Below are 24,138 nucleotides of genomic sequence, written 5' to 3'. Positions count from 1 at the left end.
GCATAGCCATAGAGCTTAGGTGAACTTTGCAGTCATGCTTTTTTTTTCCCATAGTGAGGAGCTGTTGTTAGGTATCTTAAATACCGGCACATTCAATTCCAGCCCGACACTCACCCAAAGGCCCCGATGGGCAGACAGGAAAGAGATTTGAGGGTCGAATATATCGCCGGTGGTCGGACGTGTGACGCAGTCGGACCATGTAGACGTGATGGATGTAGCTAAAGGCAGAGCTCATGGAGCTGTCAGTGTAAACAATACCTTGTGAAGGAGTGTAGAAAGACCCCCCCCCACACACACACACACCTCCCTCATGTTTCTCTTAGAGTTCCTGTGGCTCATTTCTCCAGTCACGTAAACAAAGCACCTTCACCTTTATCTCTGAAACTCTCCCTCAAAGGCTTTACTAAAACTTTAGCATAAAACTGTTGACAGTGTCTAAAGACGTGCTTGATTTGTACTTGCATCGTAATACTTTCTCGCTACAGACCTCTCCGGTTTTGTGCTGGTGCCCCACAGTATGATTTATCACAGTTGTTATATTCAGACCCTCTACATGATATATATCGGTACCTCTTTTTCCTCGGCAGAAATGTGACACCGGAAAACTGTGTGTTCGCTGTGTGTTTTTTGTCATTTTGTGAGAACTGCTCGGTGGCTTAGTGGGTAGCACGTTCGCCTCACACCTCCAGGGTCGGGGGTTCGATTCCCGCCTCAGCCTTGTGTGTGTGGAGTTTGCATGTTCTCCCCGTGCCTCGGGGGTTTCCTCCGGGTACTCCGGTTTCCTCCCCCGGTCCAAAGACATGCATGGTAGGTTGATCGGCATCTCTGGAAAATTGTCTGTAGTGTGTGAGTGTGTGAGTGAATGAGAGTGTGTGTGTGTGCCCTGTGATGGGTTGGCACTCCCTCCAGGGTGTATCCTGCCTCGATGCCCGATGACGCCTGAGATAGGCACAGGCTCCCCGTGACCCGAGTAGTTCGGATAAGCGGTAGAAGATGAGTGGAAGTTTCGTGTGAAGTGTATTTTCACCTGTGTGTCTGATCTGCTGCATCCACATGTCTTTGCCAGGCTTAAAACAACTTAATGAACAGAAATGAATAATAATAGGAACGTTATTATGATTTACATTTGTGTACAAATCCTCATGAGTCTGTATAACTCCTACTGTTAAGCATGAAAAATAGTCTGTCAGTGAAACAAAGGCAAACACAAACATTTTTACATCTGTGAACCTTTACCTCTGTGCCTCAGCATTAGCAATACGGCCACATTAATCTGTACTACTCTTTTTTTTAATCTCGCTCCCTCTTTTTCTTGGAAGAAGACCGTAATTCACCGCTCTAGGGCCGTGCGGGTTCTCCGGTGACAAGCTCTTAATCCATCCCAGACTACGCGAGGTGTAATAGAGTTTCAAATTTTTTTCCTCACACTCTTTTTTTAAAAGAGTTCAGGTGAGAGCACAAATGAAGCTGACATGCATTAGACAGCGTAGATGTAGATGTAGAGGATGAAGAGGAGGATGTTCATTTCAGTTCAGTTATAGAAGCACATCCAGATGAGGCTGGAAATCTAGACCACCTGGGACGAGGTTGTAAGTCTAAACCGCTTGTATTGTTTTTGTTTTTTTTTAGAGAATTTTGGTGTTAAGGGAAGGAGAATTAGGTGATTACTCTAAACCTAACAAGAAACCATGTTCTATGGGGAAAAAGTGTGTTTTTAAAAAAAAGTGTGTTTTCGGTTTGCTTTAAGCAGAAAAAATCAATGCAAAAGAGTCATCGCAATAAATGTGTGCTTGTTGCACACACACACTCACACACACACACACACACACACCACACACACACACGTGCACACGCACACACATACAAATACACACCCACACACTCACACACACATACATACACACACACACATGCACACACATCCACACACACATACAAATACACACACCCACACACTCACACACACACACACACACACGCACACGCATCCACACACATATCCAAATACACCCCCCCACACACACACACACACGCACTCACACACACACAGAAAAACACACACACTCACACACATACACAGACACATATACACACACACACACTCACGCATACACACACACACACACACACACACTCACACACACACTCGCACACACCCACACACTCACATCCATACACTCACACCCACACACACACACACACACACACACACACACACACACACACTCATGCATATACACACACACACACACACACACACACACACACACACACACACACACACACACACACACACACTCATGCATATATACACACACACACACACACACACACACACACACACACACACACACACACACACACACACACACACACACACACACAAACAAACACACACACACACAGCCCCACACATACACATACACACACACACACACACACACACACACACACACACACACACACACACACACACACACACACCCAATATACTCAGGAGACTATGTGCCTATGGTCATAATGTGTTCTTGCAGTTGGTGATGTAAAAAACTGGAGAAAAAAAAGTTTAAATCTTTAATAATGGTTCAAATAAGAAGCTATGTGTTTATCACAAGAAGCAATTTATCATAAAGGAAAAACTGAGCTGTAAATTATCCTTCACTGGAGGCATGTAACCCCTTAACCGGTCCCTGCTGTGTTGAATTTTGGATCCAGTAATCTATAATGTGTGTGACTTATTACATGTATAGTACCATTTCAGTGAACCTTAACACTTCACCTGCTTTATCATGTTTGGGTTGTGAGAACTGTCGTGGCAGATGAATGATTCAGGCCTGTATCAGGAGTCACCCTGTCAGTGCTGAGCAGTGAAGCTGAGGAATGTCCAACACCTCTGTGTGGATTAACCCAGATGTCACACCATTAAACCGGCAGCAGCGTTCGCTGTCGCTGCGTTACATCACCTTTCATTGATGACATGCAACGTACAAACGTGTAGAAAAAAGGATATAGTTCATAGATCATAATAAAATGAACCAGATCAGATCAGTGAACCTCATAAAACAGACTCAGTGCCTCGGGGGTTTCCTCCGGGTACTCCGGTTTCCTCCCCCGGTCCAAAGACATGCATGGTAGGTTGATTGGCATCTCTGGAAAATTGTCCGTAGTGTAACGGAGTGCCAACCCATCACAGGGCACACACACACTCTCATTCACTCACACACACACACACACACACTACGGACAATTTTCCAGAGATGCCAATCAACTTACCATGCATGTCTTTGGACCGGGGGAGGAAACCGGAGTACCCGGAGGAAACCCCCAAGGCACGGGGAGAACATGCAAACTCCACACACACAAGGCGGAGGTGGGAATCGAACCCCTGACCCCGGAGTGCTAACCACTAAGCCACCGTGCCCCCCAGATGCTTACTAATGGTTTACAATTTATACATTTAATAAATGAACATATAAAATATATAAAAACATTCCTGACTAATTCAGGCAACTTCATCGAGAATCATCTCATGTTCAATCCCTAAAACCAGAAACAGAGTCACAGTCTAGATTAATCAAGTACTTTCCAGTAGCTCCAGATATACAGTAGGTTTCAAGACAGTACTTTTACTAAATTGACCTAACGTGTACGACGTACGGTCAATAATATATGGACACCTGACCGAATAGCATGTGACCGAGCGCGATCGGTCAGGGGTCCGTAAACCTTTGTCCATACGGTGCATACTTAGCATGGAGAGCGTATAATGAGTAATAATGTGGGTTTATATGGGAATATTACGGTGAGAAAATAAACTGATCATAAATCATGAACAGATGAGTAACAGGAATCATGACTTAAAGATAAAATGCTGTATTAAAGTATGATTGACCTTACCGCTAAAAAGTCGAATAAGCTAACAGCTAGCTGTTTTGACTGAAATATTTAGCCTTGGTTATGTTACACTGTTAAGATGAATCGGATGAAAGAATCCCAGCTGGCTCTTGTTTAGTAAGCTTTTGTTCTCTTTTGCAGAAACTGCTGACATCGACATTTATAAGGAGTTACTGTTACTCTGGTTTAAACTGTACCCAGTACGCTATCTTTCTATTTTTGTTGCGGTTCCAAAATAGTGCTACGGTACGGTCGTCCGAGCGGTGACAAGACTCCACTATAGTTTTAACTTCAGAGCAACATAGGAAATAATTAGTTGCAATAATAAATAAATAAATAAATAAATAAATAAACACACCAAAGACTTATGTTAGCTTTTAGCTTTTAGCATGAACGGCGATAAACCGACTGAGGTGCAGAGACACAAAGCCTTTTGCGACAAGTTGTTGCCTGTCAATGCACTTTAGACCAAGACACTGGAAAAATGGATGTGTTTAATTCCTTCTTTTAATACAGTACTTCTGAATGGAAACACTGACAATGACAACTACTATGCGGTTAGAAAAAAAAGCGTGACGTACCGTATAGCTGTTTAAGCCGCAGGAGAGAGAAAATGCTTGTCATTGCTGTTTTATTATTACTAGATATCCAAGAATATACATGCTCTTACCGTAGCTAGCATTTATTCCGTAGCATCTAAAAAGGGTTTAATGTTACAGTATGTTTATTCTCTCATTGATTTGCCTCTTCAAATTTCACGAAACATTTAACGGAAGTACCGAATAAATATAAATAAATATAAGCAGAATTATATCTGTAGCTCACGTAAAAAACAAGCATGGTGTGACGGAGGGAGATGCGTCATGGATGAAGTGATTACCGTCCTTGTGTTTCTGAATTATACAAGTAGACACTGTTATTATGCTGTCAGCACGGGAAAAGAGGAAGGGCTGGACAATGCGTCCTCTGAAAACCGTGAGGAGGTTCGGATCGAGGCGGTTTGTAGTGATGAGGTCATTCGTTAAAAACGTATATCTTCTGAAAGCAGGCCTGAGGATGCAGAGGCTCCCTTTGCTGTACTTGTCATCAGATCCTATCAGTCAGAGCAGCTTAAAGCTGACAGCTGCTCATATCTGAGAAAGTGGACAGCCGTCCCAGCAGCAAAGAGAGCACTTACTGTAGGACGAAGGATTACACGACGACTGGAATGCGTAGCTCTCGATAGGAAATTGTACCGTAGGCTTTCTTTAAAAGCAGTGATGCATTTTCGACGATCATACTTAGATATAAAATAAAAAAAAAATCCCTGTCGTGATCTTGTACTCGGCGCGTCGATTAAATCCGAAGAGATGAAAGACTTTTCTCTTAAACATTTCATGCTTAAAGGTGAGCATCATAGTGCGCATACGGTACAGTTGCCTTGTAAAGGTTTTTAAGCAGTCCTGAGTATGGAAATGGGCTGAGAACAGAACAGCTGCTGCACAGATCCCTCTCTTTCTCAGTGAAACCTGATAAGATAGACACATTCATGCGGCTGATATAGCTGGTATGCTGAACACATCTCGTTAGTGTATCCACCACTTTCGCCGTCTGCTAGCTGCTCAGACTGCCATTTAATACTACTACTATGACCACCACCACCACCACCACTACTACTACTATTAATAATAACAACAATAATAAAAACAATGAAATAATTTAATCTTTAGTTGTCTATAGTCGGATGAAGGCCATCTTGTGTGATCAAAGTGCACAACAAAGAAAGTGTCTAAGTACAAAAACACACACACACACACACACACACACACACACACACACACACACACACACACACACACACACACACACACACACACACACACACAGTTGAAATGAAGGGGATCAATGAATTGACTTGACACAGTCCATAAAACATTTAGCCCCCGACGATCAACCTGAAGGAAAAGAACCCACCCCAAAAAAGTAGCGGCAAGGAATACAGGAATAATAACCTACATCTAGTATATATAAACATGGTAGTCTAATGCTTAAGGTGAATCCCAGGTCTGTCAATGCTGGGCCCCTGTGCAAGGCCCTTAACCCTCAGTTGTATAAACCAAGTGTACAGTGATGATTTGATACGAGCTTTTGCTATGACTATGTTTCTATCTGAGGAAGAGCACGCGGTAGTCGTAGGAAGTAAAAAAAAAAGGAAACACAAACACAAGGCCAAGGACTAGACAAGTTCACATTCATTCGTTCTCTACCGCTTATCCGAACTTCTCGGGTCACTGGGAGCCTGTGCCTATCTCAGGCGTCATCGGGCATCGAGGCAGGATACACCCTGGACGGAGTGCCAACCCATCACAGGGCACACACACACTCTCATTCACTCACACACTCACACACTACGGACAATTTTCCAGAGATGCCGATCAACCTACCATGCATGTCTTTGGACCGGGGGAGGAAACCGGAGTACCCGGAGGAAACCCCCGAGGCACGGGGAGAACATGCAAACTCCACACACACAAGGCAGAGGCGGGAATCGAACCCCCGAACCTGGAGGTGTGAGGCGAACGTGCTAACCACTAATACACCGTTACCCTTTGGTACAGTTTAAATAAACACAAAACAAAAAGTAACACCGTCATAAAAAAAAAGCACAAAATGATGTTGATCGAAGAGCAGGATTATGAGATGCTTATTTTAGCAAACGGGGATGTTTAGCAACTGATGCTCACGAAAAAATGGAGCGTCTGAGACGGAAAGACTAGCGGCATCAAGCGCGGATATAACAAAAGGACTAAGGTGCAGAGACACATCCCCTCTGTACGTGTTGTACTGCCAGGGAATCTTTCAGCAAGTCGTTGCCTGTCAACGCACTTTCAGACCGATACAATAGAAAAATAGATGCTTTTTTTTAAGCCTTCGTTTGATCTTTCTAAAATGGAAACAATGCGACTATTATGCGGCTAGAAAAAGCGAGATTTATGGCCTTTTGAGACACAGAAGAAATACGGTTTTCATTATGTCTTCCGTATCAAACGGTACCGTATATAAACCGCTTGCAGGCTCATAATGTTCTTCTTACACATACAGTACATTACTCTCTCTTTTCCCATTAATAATCAGTTCTGTACGTTATATAGGGCTACACGAGCAGAGTGTGAGGATCCGAGAGCTCGGTTTTAAAACGGTGTCGCTAAAGCTGCCTTCAGGGATTAATCGGGGTGACGAGGAAGACAGCAGACAGGACACTTCTGTGTTTCGGAGGCCGTGGACGTTTCGACGTGATGATGAAAAGAGCAGAGCTGGGATGGAGGCTGACTATCTGGCAAGCGAGAACACACAACTCTCAGGTGGCCTGATGGAAAGTCTCACGATCGCACACTATGACAGGCGTAGCATCTGAGAAATGTGACTGGAGATTAGTTATGTCATGCACATAAACCCTTCTTAAGCACCCTAATATCACCCTTTTTTTCGTTCCCTTGTGGTGTCTAAATGATTAAAACACAGCCATACCGAGTCAAAAGCTAATTCCATTAAGGAAATGTAATGGAGTAGATGGAGGTGATCCAATCTTGGACCTGACTCAGGAACATTACTGACTGAATTTAGTGCTTTGTGTGTGTGTGTGGGGGGGGGGGGGGGGGGTGGGGGGGGGTTGTTTAGCATACCATCAGCATGACCTTGAACATTTTTTGTCTATTTTGACCATATAAAAATCAACTACATATGAAAATGCCTGAAACTTGATTGTGTTGCATGGCTCTAAGCGATATTAAAGTCTTATTAATCTCAGTCCCACATTTTCCTTTACTCTGCATGTCTGTCTTTACTTTCCGTTACGCTGCGCAATCCAGGTCTGCCCGGCTTTGGTTTAGATCGAGGGTAAATTCAGACCTACACGTCTTCACTGATAGATCATTATAACTGCGGGTCCAAAAGGGAGAGAGGAAAAGTGTTTGAACCCTGATGGCCAAGCAATGCAAGCTGTGGGGGAGGAGGAGGAGGAAAGGGGTTAGTGCATTGGACAGTAAATCTCATCACTGTCAGTTGAAAGGCTTGTCAGACTTTTCAGTACAGTAGGAATCACTGACCATCTCCTTATGGAGGCTCTTTTACATCAGAATGGGCATATGGCTGCCACTGCTGCTCCCATATATCGTACTATATTATACATCATTTTTGTTGGGATAATTTTATTTAATTCTTTTTTTTTTTCCAGGATCTGCTGAGGTTCATTTCAATACAATACTGAAAGAGGACAAGCTTGGCATTCCTTCTTCATGTGAAAACAAGCAGCTCACCATGTGGACCTCATGCATGTCAACATGCTATAATAGCACTAAACAGTTACATGCAAATACCATTTAGTTTTAACTCACGCACCTTTTTCCTGCGAGTTCACAGTTAGGGATCCTGTATAGATAATATTCATGTCATGTAACTAAACGATATTTAGCAACACATTTTAGATGCCAAATAAAATCCGTGTTACTAGACACTGTATAAGTCCTTTGTGGACAGTCATATCCGACCACGATTAGCATTTCCATACATAACAGGCCTTGAAAGCAAGCCATGACTCTGTCTTTTTATTAATACCCTCTCCTGGGGTTAACATTTCCTAAAGCATGTCTGAACATTTTTCTTAATAAAAAGCTCCATGTGTGTGAAATTAAAACTGTATTTAATGTCCGTATAAGCATCATGATTGTTTGGTGGCTCTGCATGAGGCTGAATAACATTTAGCCTGAAGGATACCAAAATTAGCTGACATGAAGTGTTTATCCTATAAATACTGTACTGCAAGGATGAGTACGGAAATCTGTGCTCACAGTGGGTGAAAAAAAAATAAAGTATGTGAAAAATAACATATATATATTCTGTAAATCTGTAAGGAACAACAGGGTTTTTGGGGGGTCTTGGGATGGAGAGGGTCTGGTTTCCGGTGACGTGTAACCGTGATACTTTAACTGTCCAATCTTCTTACCAGAGTTTTATTTTCATATCATCTCCAGATGAAATTAGTCTAGAGCTTTGGAGGTAAATCATTTTAGTGCCGATACAATAATTTATATAGTCTATAAATACATTAATTCATTCGTTCATTAATTTTCTACCGCTTATCCGAACTTCTCGGGTCACGGGGAGCCTGTGCCTATCTCAGGCGTCATCGGGCATCGTGCCCCCCGACTGTAATAATCAGAATTTTAAGAATGTATCAGTTTTGCCACTAAGAGAATGAACAAAAGACTTCCTCGTAGGTTGACAAGAAAGGATTAGCTTTAGTGAAGATGAACTTGGACATGGCTTAAAGTGAATTTAATTGAGATAACTAGTCTACATTTTGGCTGAACTGCCGTATATGGTCAAAATTTTGAGGAAACATGACCGTCAAACCCGTATCAAACCCAAACTATTACTACAAATATGAACACCTACAATTGTATAGGATGTAGGTCTCTGTATGTTGTAGCTTTACTATTTCCACGTACTGTTTGCTGGAACTACAGTAAGAGAGTGGAAGAACAACTGACCTAACAACTGACCTAAAGCCTGGGATGGACATTAACACCGACTGCACCCAGGGCCTCCTCACCCAATAGCCAAACGAACACAAATCCCCTCAGCCACACTAGTGGAAAGCCCTTCAGCAGAGTAAAGCAAATTATAACGAAAGCAAAGGAGGACTAAATGTTTTTATGTTCACTAGAAATCTGGATGTTCATTAAGCACAAATTTCTGTGATCTTTAGGTGTCCAAATACAAGTTCAGGGTTTCTTATCAGTGATTTTGTGAATATTTTAGTGATCAATGGTGTTTTTTTTTAAGATCACTGCCTAGTACAACGTCGTCGTCCTTGGAGTCTGCTGCACTACTCTGAATAAGAAGCAGACAAGCAGCTGAATACAGGAGGCCTTGCTGATTGGCCGTGCGGCTTACAGCAGGCGTGGTTAGGCTCTGAACTCCGAGCAGCGCTTTGGAGTTGAGGGGGTTCTTATGGATGGCCGAGAGAAATCAGCCGAGTTGGCACCGACCCCTCAGCCTACACCGAGCTCTCCAACGCGCCCCGAATAACCGCGGATCGCGCTTTCAGGCCTGACACGGATGTACGGAGTCACTTTGCCATGAGGCCAGAGCGCGCGGCAGGATTGGCTTTGCAGAAGAGAGACCAGAATCCCATGAGCCGCTGCTGACAAGACTGGAGAGGGAGAGCAGAGAGCCGGTGGTGGGGAGGAGGAGGAGGAGGCTGCGGCTTCTGCTTCCCGGAGAAAAACCATGCCGCTGGCAATCTGGCTGCTGGGACTCATGTGTCACCTTGCCGGACTCGCCTGGAGCTTGCGCATGGACCCAAAACAAGGTAAAGCTAAAGTTTCCGAAAGTTTTGTGAACAAGTGATGCGTGATATAAACGGAGAGATTAATGTACCGAGTCTTTATAGTGTGCATAAATCTAATCCGAGTTAGAAACATGTGATGATGGAATAAAAGCCATATTAAAGCTTGAACGCTGCATAAGATTACTGCAACTGATCTGATTTAGTGGTTGAACTTCACTGATGACGTTTTTTTTTTTTTTCCTTTACAGAAAGTTTCATAAGGCAGCTGCCAGCGTACGAAATAGTGACGCCGGTTCGTGTGAACGATTTCGGGGATCTGTTCCCGCAGCAGCTTCACTACCGGCGCCGGCGGAGAAGCGCGGACTCGGACCTGGCGGCGGCGCTGCGCGCGCACTACCGCATCGAGGCGTTTGGTGAGCGTTTCCACCTGAACCTGAGCGCCGACGCGGCCTTCATCGCGCCCTCATACGCAGTCACGCACCTGGGCGCGCCACACAGCCGGGGCCACGACCCAGAGGACATGCGACACTGTTTCTTCCAAGGACACGTCAATGGACAACACCAGCACCGTGCCGTCTTCAGCCTGTGCACCGGCCTCGTGAGTAGCCTGTGAACTGGCGCATAGATTAGATGTTACATTATTGCTTGCTAGTTACTGATTGAAATGCATTGGACATGATCAGAATGCCATTTAGATATAATGTAGACCCCTGGACTGATCCTGAGCTTGTTACAGTATGGAGTTTCAGAAACATGCAAGTAGATGAATTGGTTCTACTAAATTGCCATACAGTAGATGCCACCAGAGCGAGTGTGTGGCTGTGTGTTTGTCTATGGTGCTCTGCGATGGACGTACAACTCATTCAGGATTGGGCTCTGAATCGACATCAATAGACATCTCAGTGCCATCCTGTGCCATCCGTTTAGCTATACATACCACCACAAACGTTCCCTATATTTATGTGAAAATGCTCAATCTCTTGGTGTCTCAGATGCCCGTTTCCGCTATTGTCATGATGTCGCAGAGCGGAACGATTTCCTCCTCACGTTTCTCACAGCTGGCACATGTGCCAGTAGATCGAGTCTGCACTGAAATGTCCAGAGCTGGCTTCAGTGAATATTTGTCTGGGGTTGAAAGGATATAGGGATATGATTAAATAGATACCTAAACACCGGAGACTGGCAGTAGGAAGCAGGTTACTTGTTGTGAATCTGCCAGCTGGCAGCCGTTTGACGCTGCTCAATGCAGTGAAGAAAGCCTAAGCTACCAGGTCTTTATATTTACATGTCTTGTGAAATATTTAACATGAATATTCAGTATGTCACTGTCAGATATTCAGGATCAATATTTTGATTGTTTTGATGACATGTGCCAACGCTGTGATAGACTGGCATGCCATCCCGGATCGTGCTCCTGCTTCATGAACAACTTTCCCAACAGATGTATTTTGGTTATTACGTATGTCGAAAGAAGGGGTTTAGTGCTTAGTGGTTAGCACGTTCGCCTCACACCTCCAGGGTCGGGGGGGCGATTCTCGCCTCCGCCTTGTGTGTGTGGAGTTTGCATGTTCTCCCCGTGCCTCGGGGGTTTCCTCCGGGTACTCCGGTTTCCTCCGCCGGTCCAAAGACATGCATGGTAGGTTGATTGGCATCTCTGGAAAATTGTCCGTTGTGTGTGTGTGTGTGTGAGTGAATGAGAGTGTGTGTGCCCTGTGATGGGTTGGCACTCCGTCCAGGGTGTATCCTGCCTCGATGCCCGATGAACGCCTGAGATAGACACAGGCTCCCCGTGACCCGAGAAGTTCGGATAAGCGGTAGAAAATGAACGAATGAATGTCGAAAGAATTTTTGGACACACATTCAGACAACTGATAATATGCAGTATATCTGATTGTTCTTTAAATCAGATACTGATTAAAGTCTGATATCCTGTTGTGTCACTTACTGTATACTATACGATTTTAGGGCATCTGCAGTAAGACGTTTGTTGATTAATAGGTCCGTGAACACTGAAAAGTTCAGTCTAGGGTTACTCCAGGATTGAATTCGTTTCATTTATTTATTTGTGTTACTTCAGTTGCTGGATTTAAAATGCTGGTCACTAGCTTAGCTTCCTGTTAACTGGCACTGGGATGGTTGTACGTTCCCATTCTTTGATCTGGGTCCTTTGAGAATGTGCCTCAGTGACCGATTTGCATTTGCTCACTCGTTAATTAGTTATCTTAGCGAGGGGATTACTCATGCTGAAGAAGCGGTAAATAGGAACTTTGTGAACTTGCTGTGCTCCTGGCAGGACCACAGAGGACGCAAGTCATTTAATTCTGGTATGCTTCAATGGGCCATACATCATTCAGCTTTTTTAGACTAGATGAACTGGTCTCTCAGATAAACACTTCGGCTGTGTGTTACTTGTGCTATTATTTTTATTTACTAAAGGAAAGATAAAAAAAAGACCTGTGTAATTTGCTTTCTTTTATATACAATGCTCCATATAGTGTGAAGATTTAGGAGTCTGAAGATTTAGGCAGAATGTTCAGCACCCGTCCAACAATATACCGTGGGACGGAATGTATTTAAAAATATTCAGTAATAAAATCATTTCTTCAGATGACATTTCACTTCTGCTTAGAGATGTTTATACATTTTTTATATTTTTTCATATTAGAGAGGCCGCAAGAAAGAAGCTGCATTCAGCATTTAATTTCAGCACTTGTTCCTGAACAGCAGCATGACTTTGCACGTGCGAATCGTCTCGTATATGTCACCGGACGATATGTCAGGTCTTTACTTCACAAGAGAAAAAAACAAACTAATAATACAACTGCGGGGACACGGTGGCTTAGTGGTTAGCGCGTTCGCCTCACACCTCCAGGGTCGGGGGTTCGATTTTCACCTCCGCCTTGTGTGTGTGGAGTTTGCATGTTCTCCCCGTGCCTCGGGGGTTTCCTCCGGGTACTCCGGTTTCCTCCCCCGGTCCAAAGACATGTATGGTAGGTTGATTGGCATCTCTGGGAAATTGTCTGTAGTGTGTGAGTGAATGAGAGTGTGTGTGTGTGCCCTGCGATGGGATGGCTTGAGTCACATTGAGCACAGATTGAAGAGTCATTTAGCATTTCTGGTCAACTGCAATTCAAAGAAAAATAAATAGCAAAAGACTATTAAAAAAACAGATAAAAACAGATAAAAACAAAGATGACTGCTGATTTATTACAAAAAAAAAAGCATTAAAATAAAAATCTAATCAGAGGTCAGTATCTTGCCAATATATTTCTGCAAGTTTAATATGATTTAATAAAAATGACTTCTACTCATTATTATTATTATTATTATTATTATTATTATTATTATTATTATTATTATTATTATTATTATTATTAATTTTATTGTTTTAATTATTGTTATTATTATTTATTTATGTAATTTTTTAAATTATTACTATTATTATTATTATTATTATTTATTTTATAGTTTTAATTATTATTATTATTATTATGTATTTATTTTATTTAATTTTTTTAATAATAATAATTATTATTATTATTATTAGTAGTAGTAGTAGTAGTAGTAGTAGTAGTAATATGAAATGTCACTTGATTTAGAACATCTGGCTATTTTGCTGAGCTTTAGGGAGGAAAAACTCTATATCTAATATAATAATAACTTGCACACGATAAAAGACATTTTTATTTGTTAATGTAACATTTTGAACAATAAAATAATGGCGATATTTTGGGTAATTCCATGTGCTTACTGTTTAAAGGATAAGCTGATCGTACACTTGGATTAATTACGGTGTTCTTTAAGTGTCAAAACACGGGAAGTTTTGTTGATGATTCTATTCGTATGAAACTGAATTTAATTCCGTCCTCCAGATTAGAGAAGTGATAAACCGAGTCATATTTATATGTATGTCCTCTTTACTGAATATAGGCCTTGGGTGATGTTATGAAATGTATTTACAGCCCGAAACAGATTTTGAAGCGTCGGCATGGTGTGGTTACATCATACATGTCAGACGGTGGAGATTACATAAATACAGGTCTTAATTCGAGCTGATATTATGCAAAAAAATATTGATTTAGCCTCAAGAATCACGTAAACATATCAGGACCACACCTCCGTTTTCGCTGCTGTCCGTATTGGAGTAACACGTTAAAGTCTGTAGTTATGTCTGTGGTCTGAATACCTAAATGTGCACAGTTGCAGTTTCACATCTCGACATTCATTCATTCATTTTCTACCGCTTATCCGAACATCTCAGGCGTCATCGGGCATCGAGGCAGGATACACCCTGGACGGAGTGCCAACCCATCGCAGGGCACACACACACACACACTCTCTCACTCACATACACACACACACACACACACACACACACACACACACACACACACACACACACACACACACACACACACACACACACACACACACACACTACGGACAATTTTCCACAGACGCCAATCAACCTACCATGCATGTCTTTGGACCGGGGGAGGAAACCGGAGTACCCGGAGGAAACCCCCGAGGCACGGGGAGAACATGCAAACTCCACACACACAAGGCGGAGGCGGGAATCGAACCCCCGACCCTGGAGGTGTGAGGCGAACGTGCCCACATACTGTATCGACATACAGTGTTTTATATTTAAAAAAAAAACGCAGCATCTTTGTGTCAGATGAGATAATTACCTAATTCTCCTCTCAGCAGTGTTCCTGTCTCTTTCAAACCACAGATAACAGTTCCTGTCTGCACTTTGATTTAATAACCCCCGATTACAAGGTGCTCACAGCGAATCATCGAGGAGATCCATTATTCATCGTAACAAGATCCTGAAAAAAAAAAAAAAAAAAAAAATACAAACTCTGGAAGTAATTCAGTGTCCGTTCTTCTCATCTACTCCATTCACACCTGTTGTACTGTAGCAATGTCATCTCTAATCCTAGCGAAACGACCCTTCGTGGACATGAACACGGCGTCTTTCATGACAGTAGGCAGATAGTTTCTGTGTCTGTAGGATTTCCTCTGTGCTCAGAGTGGACGTGTTGTTACAGCTCGTGCCCGGCTGTAGTTATGTCATCTTTCCATCCCTGAGGCTGTGTCCGGATGTGTTCTCCTGTCAGAATTCCCCCTCTTTACTCTAAATGGAAATAATCCTCACGGAGATGGTGTTCAAATGAAAGATATCCTGTTAAAATTACCACGTACGCGCCGAACGTACCGACTGAGCGAGCTCAAACAGCCTCAGATGAACATTCCTCTTTTCAGTCGGTCGTATCACTTGGGTCATTTACAGCTACTTACATTTAATACGACCGAACTATTGAGGGTTATGGGCCTTGCTCAGGGGCCCGATATCGACAGCTTGGTGGAGCTGGGATTTGAGCTCCCAACCTTCTGATTGTTAATCCAACACTTTAAACACTAAGCTACCACATCCCTGCTAAGATCTTTCTCTTGGTTAAATCTCTCTGTGCTGTAAAACATGCTAGCAGCTTATGCGAACTTATTTCTGCACTTTGTTGTCTTGACTACCGGTAGCCTAGTGGTTAAGGTGCAATTGGAAGGTCATTAGTTTGAATCACGGTTCTACCGAGCGGCCACCACCGGGCACCTTTTTGCAAGACCCTTAAAGGTGCGGTCTCCGTTGTTTGAAAGCTAATGTTGACATTTGAAATCACCAAAACAAACACGCCCCTAACCCATACATGGTAGGTTGATTGGCATCTCTGGAAAATTGTCCGTAGTGTGTGAGTGAATGAGAGTGTGTGTGTGTGCCCTGTGATGGGTTGGCACTCTGTCCAGGGTGTATCCTGCCTCGATGCCCGATGACGCCTGGGATAGGCACAGGGTCCCCGTGACCCGAGAAGTTCGGATAAGCGGTAGAGAATGAACGAACGAATGTATGATTCAGTGTTGGAACGACGGGACGATTGGATCGAGCATCGTTTTTCTCTGAAGTGTTAATGATGTGTGATTTCATTTGATCCTGCAGATCGGTACGTTTACAACCCACAGCGGAGAATACTTCCTGGAACCATTAATGGCAGCTGATGATGAGGAGTATGAAGAAGAACACAACAAACCCCATCTGGTATACAAACACGAGAGGAAGGAGACGCGTGACGGCGACGAGTCCGAGGCTTGCGCATCTTCAGGTAAAGACCAAAAAGCAAATGTGTCGTGGATCATTCGATTAGCTCTATTATTATTATTTATTATTATTATTATTCAAATTACACTCATGGTGTCTTTGTTTATCATGTCGGCATGGTGACGGAGTTCGGCTCCGCATTCTTTTGGACTTTTGCCTGGATACTTTTGCCGTATAAACAGAACAAACTGCAAATTAAAATATATTACTACATATTAGGACTTTGGCACAAGTCACAGTGAGAGGATTAAATCCTTCGGTGTGGGTTAAGTCGCTGAAATTCTTGTTAACGAGAACAAATCAGATCCTTTATGGCGTGTAGTTTGCAATCTTGTTTCTTAAGTATTAGCCCCCCCAGGCTGAAAAAAAACCAACAATGTTTCCTAAACAGCCCTTAAGGAAACAGGGGGGCTTGCTATAATTACTATCCCACCCGAAGCCTCCCATTTAATTAGAATTTTTATGGCTTAGGTCTTTTGGTGGTGTCAATGGATCCTTCAGAAGAGTGACCCTGCGAAGTTCAGTGCAACGTAAGCCTGAAGGATCACCGGCGGTCCTCCTCGCGGGCGGTCTTTATGCCGGCTCGTATAAATCTCGTGTGTGTGTCGGCTGCTTGATTTGCTTGTTGTGTGAACTTAGCCATTGTACCCAGCTCGGGGTCATTGTGCGAGCTGGAATGGAGAGCGGTTTGAATGACTCAGAGGGTGAGGCTGATACCTCCTTAATATTCTTCCCTTTCTTTCTAGTAGTCTGTGTGTGGTACAGGCAGTTTGGATCTGTATCTGCCAAGGTATTAAAACCCGTGGCCTGAATAGAACCATACGGATCCAATTTCTTCACATATGCTCTGCTTTATTGGGCCAGGGCCGTGGCTGCTTCGGTTTGGTGTCAACACACTTCACCTTTTTATCTGTTTAGAAGGTTTCCTGCAAAGTTTTCTGCAAATGAAAGAAAGAGGATCGACTGCCGGTGACTTTAAAAAAAAAAAAAAGAAGAAGAAGAAGCAGCTGATAGACAATGCAGCAGGATTAAAAGACATGAGTGATGTTACAGTTGAAAGTGTTTTAAGTGGTGGATCTCACCATTATCAGATAACTTGGAGGCAGATTTGGAGATAGATGGTCTTTGAAGAATATTTCATGTTCTCGCTGTTCAAGCAAAGATCTCAGCTGTCACTGTCTGCACGGACAAAATCACGTGTCTGGAAATCACGTAGCGCACGTGGGATCGGGAATCGTCGCTTTGCATGGAACGTCGGGATCGTTTGTAAGAATTCCGCACCTATGATTGTTAGCACACGCTAAACCCTGAGCCAGCATGGGCGAGTGCCAGCGACTCGAGCCAGGCACTTTAAACGTATGAGTCAGACGGTATACTCGCTTCGAGCGACGCCCAACCTCAGCCAGCGAAAGCTAAATCTGAATCTGCCTCATCACATGTCATAAATAAGAGACAAGAAAATATGTTGTTTAATCTACGTCTTTAATCAGCGCCAAAACTAGTACCGAACGCGGTATCGCCATCTGAGGTCATGAGCTATTAGGTGTTAGGAAATGTTTATGCGATGATGTTGTGATGATATTGGAAACGCATTTGCTTGGGTTAGGATTAAAAGACTCTCACATGATGGACAGAATGCCGTGTGAAGAGCAGCTGCAAAACATGTTTAGAGAGCGACAGCTTACGTTCCCACTATTAAAAGTGAAAGATTTTTGGACGCCGCTGAATTGCTGACCGATTAGGATTTATTCGAGCACATTGAGAAATCTAAATGTGAAATGTCTTCTTGGGAAAATGCAACAACAGGAAGACAAATCAGTGCAACGTGACAGATTTGTGTGTGTGTGTGTGTGTGTGTGTGTGTGTGTGTGTGTGTTTTTTAAAGAACCGCCTCATCTAAGGGATCCTGCTGACAGAGTGATGTTTACTATGTGTGCATTATATAGCATGTGCAGATGAAAGACCATTTTTTCAGAGTCAGGAACATGCAGGTACAGTATGTGGAACCACTGATGAAACCAAGCAAAACAAAGTTCAGTGCATAAGCTGTCATATAACTCTCTGCCTTTCAAGCATAACCAGGTAAATAAGCTCCCGATGTCTCGAATGTCTTGTATACGACGCGAATACAAGAACAGCATATTCTCCTAGACGGAACGTTGGCTGACGACTCGCTTACGTTTTCTCAAAGCCCGCAAAGAAAATTTTTTAAACTGTACTAGTTCACTTAGCTATCGATAATTATGACGTTAGCTATGTGTCCTTTTTATTTCCCTGAAATAATGCAAATGGGGGCGCACGGCGGCTTAGTGGTTAGCACGTTTGCCTCACACCTCCAGGGTTTGGGGTTCGATTCCCGTCTCTGCCTCGTGTGTGTGGAGTTTGCATGTTCTCCCCGTGCCTCGGGGGTTTCCTCCGGGTACTCCGGTTTCCTCCCGCGGTCCAAAGACATGCATGGTAGGTTGATTGGCATCTCTGGAAAATTGTCCGTAGTGTGTGAGTGTGTGTGAGTGAATGAGAGTGTGTGTGTGCCCTGTGATGGGTCGGCACTCCGTCCAGGGTGTATCCTGCCTCGATACCCGATGACGCCTGAGAGTTCTGAGACAGGCTCCCCGTGACCCGAGGTAGTTCGGATAAGCGGTAGAAAATGAATGAATGAATGAGTTATTTAACACTTGAACCGAGAGCTCCTGAAGAAATAACAGGTCAGAGATCATTTCTGAGTTCATTACAGACAACACTAATTCCTTCCTGCCGAAGTCTTCAGATGTTCACTGATGAAGACCCGAGCACAAAGCTGACCGGACACTTATATATATATATATATATATATATATAAGTTTGTTGTGACCGACTTACAGATCACGGCGTTTAAGCAACTTCCAGTATTAAGTAGACATTGGAACGATTCTTGTCCTAATATCTGTCCTGCGAATGATTTACTGTAGGCACCTGAGTGTATAGTGTACATATTCCTCAGCAGGTTGCAGAGGTGAATAAAAGCTTCCATTGTGAGGGTCGGTAATCTCATGGCTTATGCCTCTGTTCTTTATGTTGGCCTTGAAAGAGGAGTCTTGTCTTAAATCGGAGTCGCTCACAGTCATCTGATTTCCCATAGAACACAAGACACAATGGAAGAAGTGATGAGGTGAGAGGGAGAAGCGAGGGAAATTTCTATCCCAAGACGAATTTATCCCGATGTATGACGATGCAGAGTAGCTACTGTCTACTGACACATTTATTGTTTGAAAAGTATTAAATTCCAGCATAACCTTCGACCCCGAACGTAACCTCTCATAACTGTTATACGACCTAGTTCGTGCCATTCGAGGTTCAGCGTTTTCGCCTTTTTCCTTGGTGTGTAAAAAGAGTGTGTGTGTGTGTGTGTGTGTGTGTGTGTGTTTCTTCCTGTGTTCCAACCTAAGTTTCCTAAAGAATTTAGAACAAAATGAACCTCTGATTACTGTGTAGATTTCCTCACAAACTACAGCCAAGCTGCCACTGCTGGGCCCTTGAGCAAGGCCCTCAACCCTCCCTGCTCCAGGAGCGCTGTATCATAGCTGCCCCTGCACTCTGACCCAAACCTCGTCAGTTGTGGTATGTGAAGAAAAGAATTCCACTGTGCTGTAATGTATATGTGGTGATAATAAAAGCTTGAACTATTATGGGATACGGTGGCTCGGTGGTTAAGGTGTTGGGCTACTGGTTGGAAGGTCATGGGTTCGAACCCCAGGTCCACTAAGAATTCAACTGTGCTGTAATGTATATGTGGTGATAATAAAGGCTTGAATTATTATGGGATGTGGTTAAGGTGTTGGGCTACTGGTTGGAAGGTCATGGGTTCGAACCCCAGGTCCACCAAGAATTCAACTGTGCTGTAATGTATATGTGGTGATAATAAAGGCTTGAATTATTATGGGATGTGGTTAAGGTGTTGGGCTACTGGTTGGAAGGTCATGGGTTCGAACCCCAGGTCCACCAAGAATTCAACTGTGCTGTAATGTATATGTGGTGATAATAAAGGCTTGAATTATTATGGGATGTGGTTAAGGTGTTGGGCTACTGGTTGGAAGGTCATGGGTTCGAACCCCAGGTCCACCAAGAATTCAACTGTGCTGTAATGTATATGTGATGATAATAAAGGCTTGAATTATTATGGGATGCGGTAGCTCAGTGGTTAAGGTGTTGGGCTACTGATCGGAAGGCCATAGGTTCAAAACTCAGGTCCACCAAGCTGCCACTGCTGGGCCCCTGAGCCAAGCCCTTAACCCTCATTTGTAAGTCACTCTGGATAAGGGTGTCTGCTAAATGCCGTAAATGTATTAAAAGTGTTAATAATACGCAAATCTAAAATCCGACTTCCTGTCAGGAGTTTGCCATTATTTTAAAAAATTTCTAACGTTGATCCAAAGACGTCTGTAAGTATGGAGGTAATAAACTATAATATATAACTATCGCTCTTCAAACCCGTTCAGAGAGCTAATATTTAGTGAGAAATGCAGGACATCTTGGAAGAGGAGATCGTTACAGTACATTCCTGTTCTAGTGCCATATAACAGGATCATTCTAATACACAGTCTGCCAACAGAAGCTCTGACATAGCTCATGACTCAGGTTTTATACTCTCTGTCCTTACAGGACATTTGGCATCATCACGGTTTTTAATGTGATCAAAGCTGTAACAAAAGTACGTGTTGTATTATTATACAAACTAAACTGCTTACGCCTGTAAAAAAATATATTCCACTTATTGCTTCAGACATGCCTGAAACTCTCAATTAATTACTTAAACTGTGTTCTAACAGGGACCGCACCCGAGTTTGTGGAATTTCTTGGCCGGCTGGTGTTAACATTAGGTTCTACCTTGTTAACCTAAGACCAGGCAAGCTCTTTGTGATGATTAGAGTAAGGGTCAGTAACCATGCTCTGGTGTAGTCTTGATCAAATGACCTATAGCTGGGTGGCCCAGACTGTGTTGTTTGATTGTTATACTGTACCATTACAGGCTGTCGGGATGCTTAGGAGTTTTTGAGAATGTAAGAAGTGTTAAACGTAAATGTTTTTGCCTATGAACTGCTTGGTGAATCTTTTTTAGCTGCACGGTGGGCTAAAGAAACATGCAGGTACTTATCTGTGTGAGCAAGCAGCCTACTCTAAACATGAGCAGGGGATAGGGGTGAGTTCTTCAAAACATGTAGTGTGTAGTGCATGAAGTTAATCAAGGGAACACGGTATGCACTCCAACAGACTTTTTTATTTATTCTTATATCATATATATTGTATTGGGGGACACGGTGGCTTAGTGGTTAGCACGTTCGCCTCACACCTCCAGGGTCGGGGGTTCGATTCCCACCTCCGCCTTGTGTGTGTGGAGTTTGCATGTTCTCCCCGTGCCTCGGGGGTTTCCTCCGGGTACTCCGGTTTCCTCCCCCGGTCCAAAGACATGCATGGTAGGTTGATTGGCATCTCTGGAAAATTGTGTGAGTGTGTGAATGAATGAGAGTGTGTGTGCCCTGCGATGGGTTGGCACTCCGTCCAGGGTGTATCCTGCCTCGATGCCCGATGACACCTGAGATAGGCACAGGCTCCCCGTGACCCGAGAAGTTCGGATAAGCGGTAGAAAATAAATGAATGAGTGATTGAAACTAAACTTTCAAGTTTATTGATATTTTTAGCTAGACATGGATTATTACGTGTGGGTATAACTATATCTAATAAGACCTTCTTTTTCTGAGTTCTAATATTAACCCTAACCACACACACACACACACACACACACACACACACAGACACGCAGATTTATGATAGTCATTAATATTCTGGTTTTCAGCTTATAGTTCATCGACCTCTGTATCGTTCAAGACCGTCACAGCAGTGACAGTAACTTCGTCCTGATTTAGTTGTAGTTCTTTCTCAGGAGTTTGTTACCTTTAGTGTGTTTCCATGGAAAACTTCCCTCTTTATTTTTCTAGCCACTTGACTGAATCAGCCCTTCACTGAGTGTTCCTGAAACCTTTCATGTGAGAGAAATGTGCTGCTTGTTTGACTATGACCTCAGCCTCCTCTTTTGTTTCGAGGTCACTCACCGCCTGGCCTGAAAGGATGTAGGCCAAAGCTGTCTCACGTAGGACCATAGCTGTTAGTTCACTCTGTGGGTGGAAGATGTTCTTTGATGTGATCCAGCTTACTTTAACCCAAAGCCCGATGTTGTACCAACGTAAACTGACCAGATCTAAAAACCTCATGTTTATTTAGGTCTGTAATTATCTAAGTTAATAGTTTACTAGATCATTCTCTGCACTCTGTGTTGTTCATGCTGGAGAATTAGTTGAATCGTGAAGTGTTAGTGCTGAGTCTGGTGTACAGAGCATGGGGCCCCTATGACCGCTCTAGTACGTTTGCTGAAAAGAAAGGAAGCTAGAGTTTCATAAGTCTGTTGAGAGATGGAAGAAAAGAACACTTTTGAGGAAAAACCACCAACAAAACCTCAGTCACACTGCATTTACAATTTAAAGCTAGATTTGTAAAGTTCGTCGCGACAAACTTTTATGTTGGCTTTGACGATGCAAGTATTCGCAACGGATGGTGCTTTTTGGAGGCAAGTGGACATAAGGGATAGTGTTGCTTTTGGAGGCAAGTGGACAGAAAACTAGGGTGCCAAAACATTTGGAGACAAGCATGTGGCATCATCAGAATACCCGTGAGGAAGTTCCCCACATTGGGCTGATTGTTTTGATATGTCACTTTTCCATGTTGTGCTAATTATTGATTTTCACGTGATATCACGTGACGTCATCAGAATACCCGTGAGGAAGTTCCCGTCATTGTTCTGAGTATTTTGATATGTCACATGTCCATGTTTCAAAAAGTTTTTTGATTTTGCATATTTCGGGGGCGGGGCTGCGGGACAACCGAAAGGCCAGTCGGTACACCGATTTAAACCTTTGTTCAGAGTCTCACCGTAAAGGATCTGGCTGAGTTTGGTGTAGAGAGTTCGAAAGCTTGCCGTGTTATAAACCTCTAAAGTTTATAATGGGAGTCTATGGGGAAAAAAGGCCATTTTGAGACCCGGTACCGAAGGTACCGGTACTCGGATCGCTTATAAAAGTAATAGCAACAAACTTCAGACCAGCGTCTACGACATATCCGATATGTGGCTCGAAAGCCTTAGGAGGAGTTACTGTCGATACATTTTTGTCTAAGATTAAATAGGAAAACAGAATGTTTTAGAATCTTCTACAAAGCCAACATAATAAATGCCTCTCCTTTTTCTACCTCGGTTAAGTATAACTCATGCGCTTAATGTACCTCTGACTGAAATATTTACATAGACAAAGTACTAGACCTAATGATCTCAACATGTCATACTGTACTGTAGTAGAAGATGGGATCGAAAAATCCCGTGCCTATTTTTTGCACGGCTGGAATCACCGTCTGGGCATCTTGGACCGACGTCAACGGGCGAGTTTTACCAGGGACCGTCTGCACGCTACAACATGGTGCTGACGAGTGACACGTCTGTACCTGTATCTTAGTTGTTTGTGTGGGTATGAATATACTGCATACAGTATGCATGTTTACCTGTGACCTTAAAGGTATTTCAGTATGAATCTAAGGCATAAATCATTTGACTGTCATAGCTAATGTCACAAACTGCTGAATGTCATGTTGATAAAATAGTTACCTGACATCATCCTTACTGTTTCTGACACCCGCTATTACGACTGCATTACCACACAGCCTCTGAGGTGACCTAGTG

The 24,138-nt window shown here is 43.2% G+C and overlaps 1 protein-coding gene across 2 annotated transcripts in view; it reads left to right on the top strand.

The window, feature by feature from the left end:
• LOC113639213 (A disintegrin and metalloproteinase with thrombospondin motifs 20) overlaps positions 1-24,138 on the top strand; it is a 118,409-nt gene that overhangs the window by 15,379 nt on the left and 78,892 nt on the right. For both annotated transcript variants that reach the window (XM_047819318.1, XM_027140951.2), the window contains exons 2-4: positions 9,718-10,246; positions 10,474-10,823; positions 16,221-16,383. In XM_047819318.1, the coding sequence (XP_047675274.1) occupies positions 10,165-10,246; positions 10,474-10,823; positions 16,221-16,383 (595 nt within the window). In that variant the 5' untranslated portion in view covers positions 9,718-10,164. The remainder of the gene's footprint in view (positions 1-9,717; positions 10,247-10,473; positions 10,824-16,220; positions 16,384-24,138) is intronic.

This window comes from Tachysurus fulvidraco, chromosome 10, assembly GCF_022655615.1.
Source record: "Tachysurus fulvidraco isolate hzauxx_2018 chromosome 10, HZAU_PFXX_2.0, whole genome shotgun sequence".
Lineage (NCBI taxonomy): Eukaryota > Metazoa > Chordata > Actinopteri > Siluriformes > Bagridae > Tachysurus > Tachysurus fulvidraco.
The sequence above is the reverse complement of the archived record's forward strand: the minus strand, read 5'-3'. Positions and strand labels throughout refer to the sequence as shown.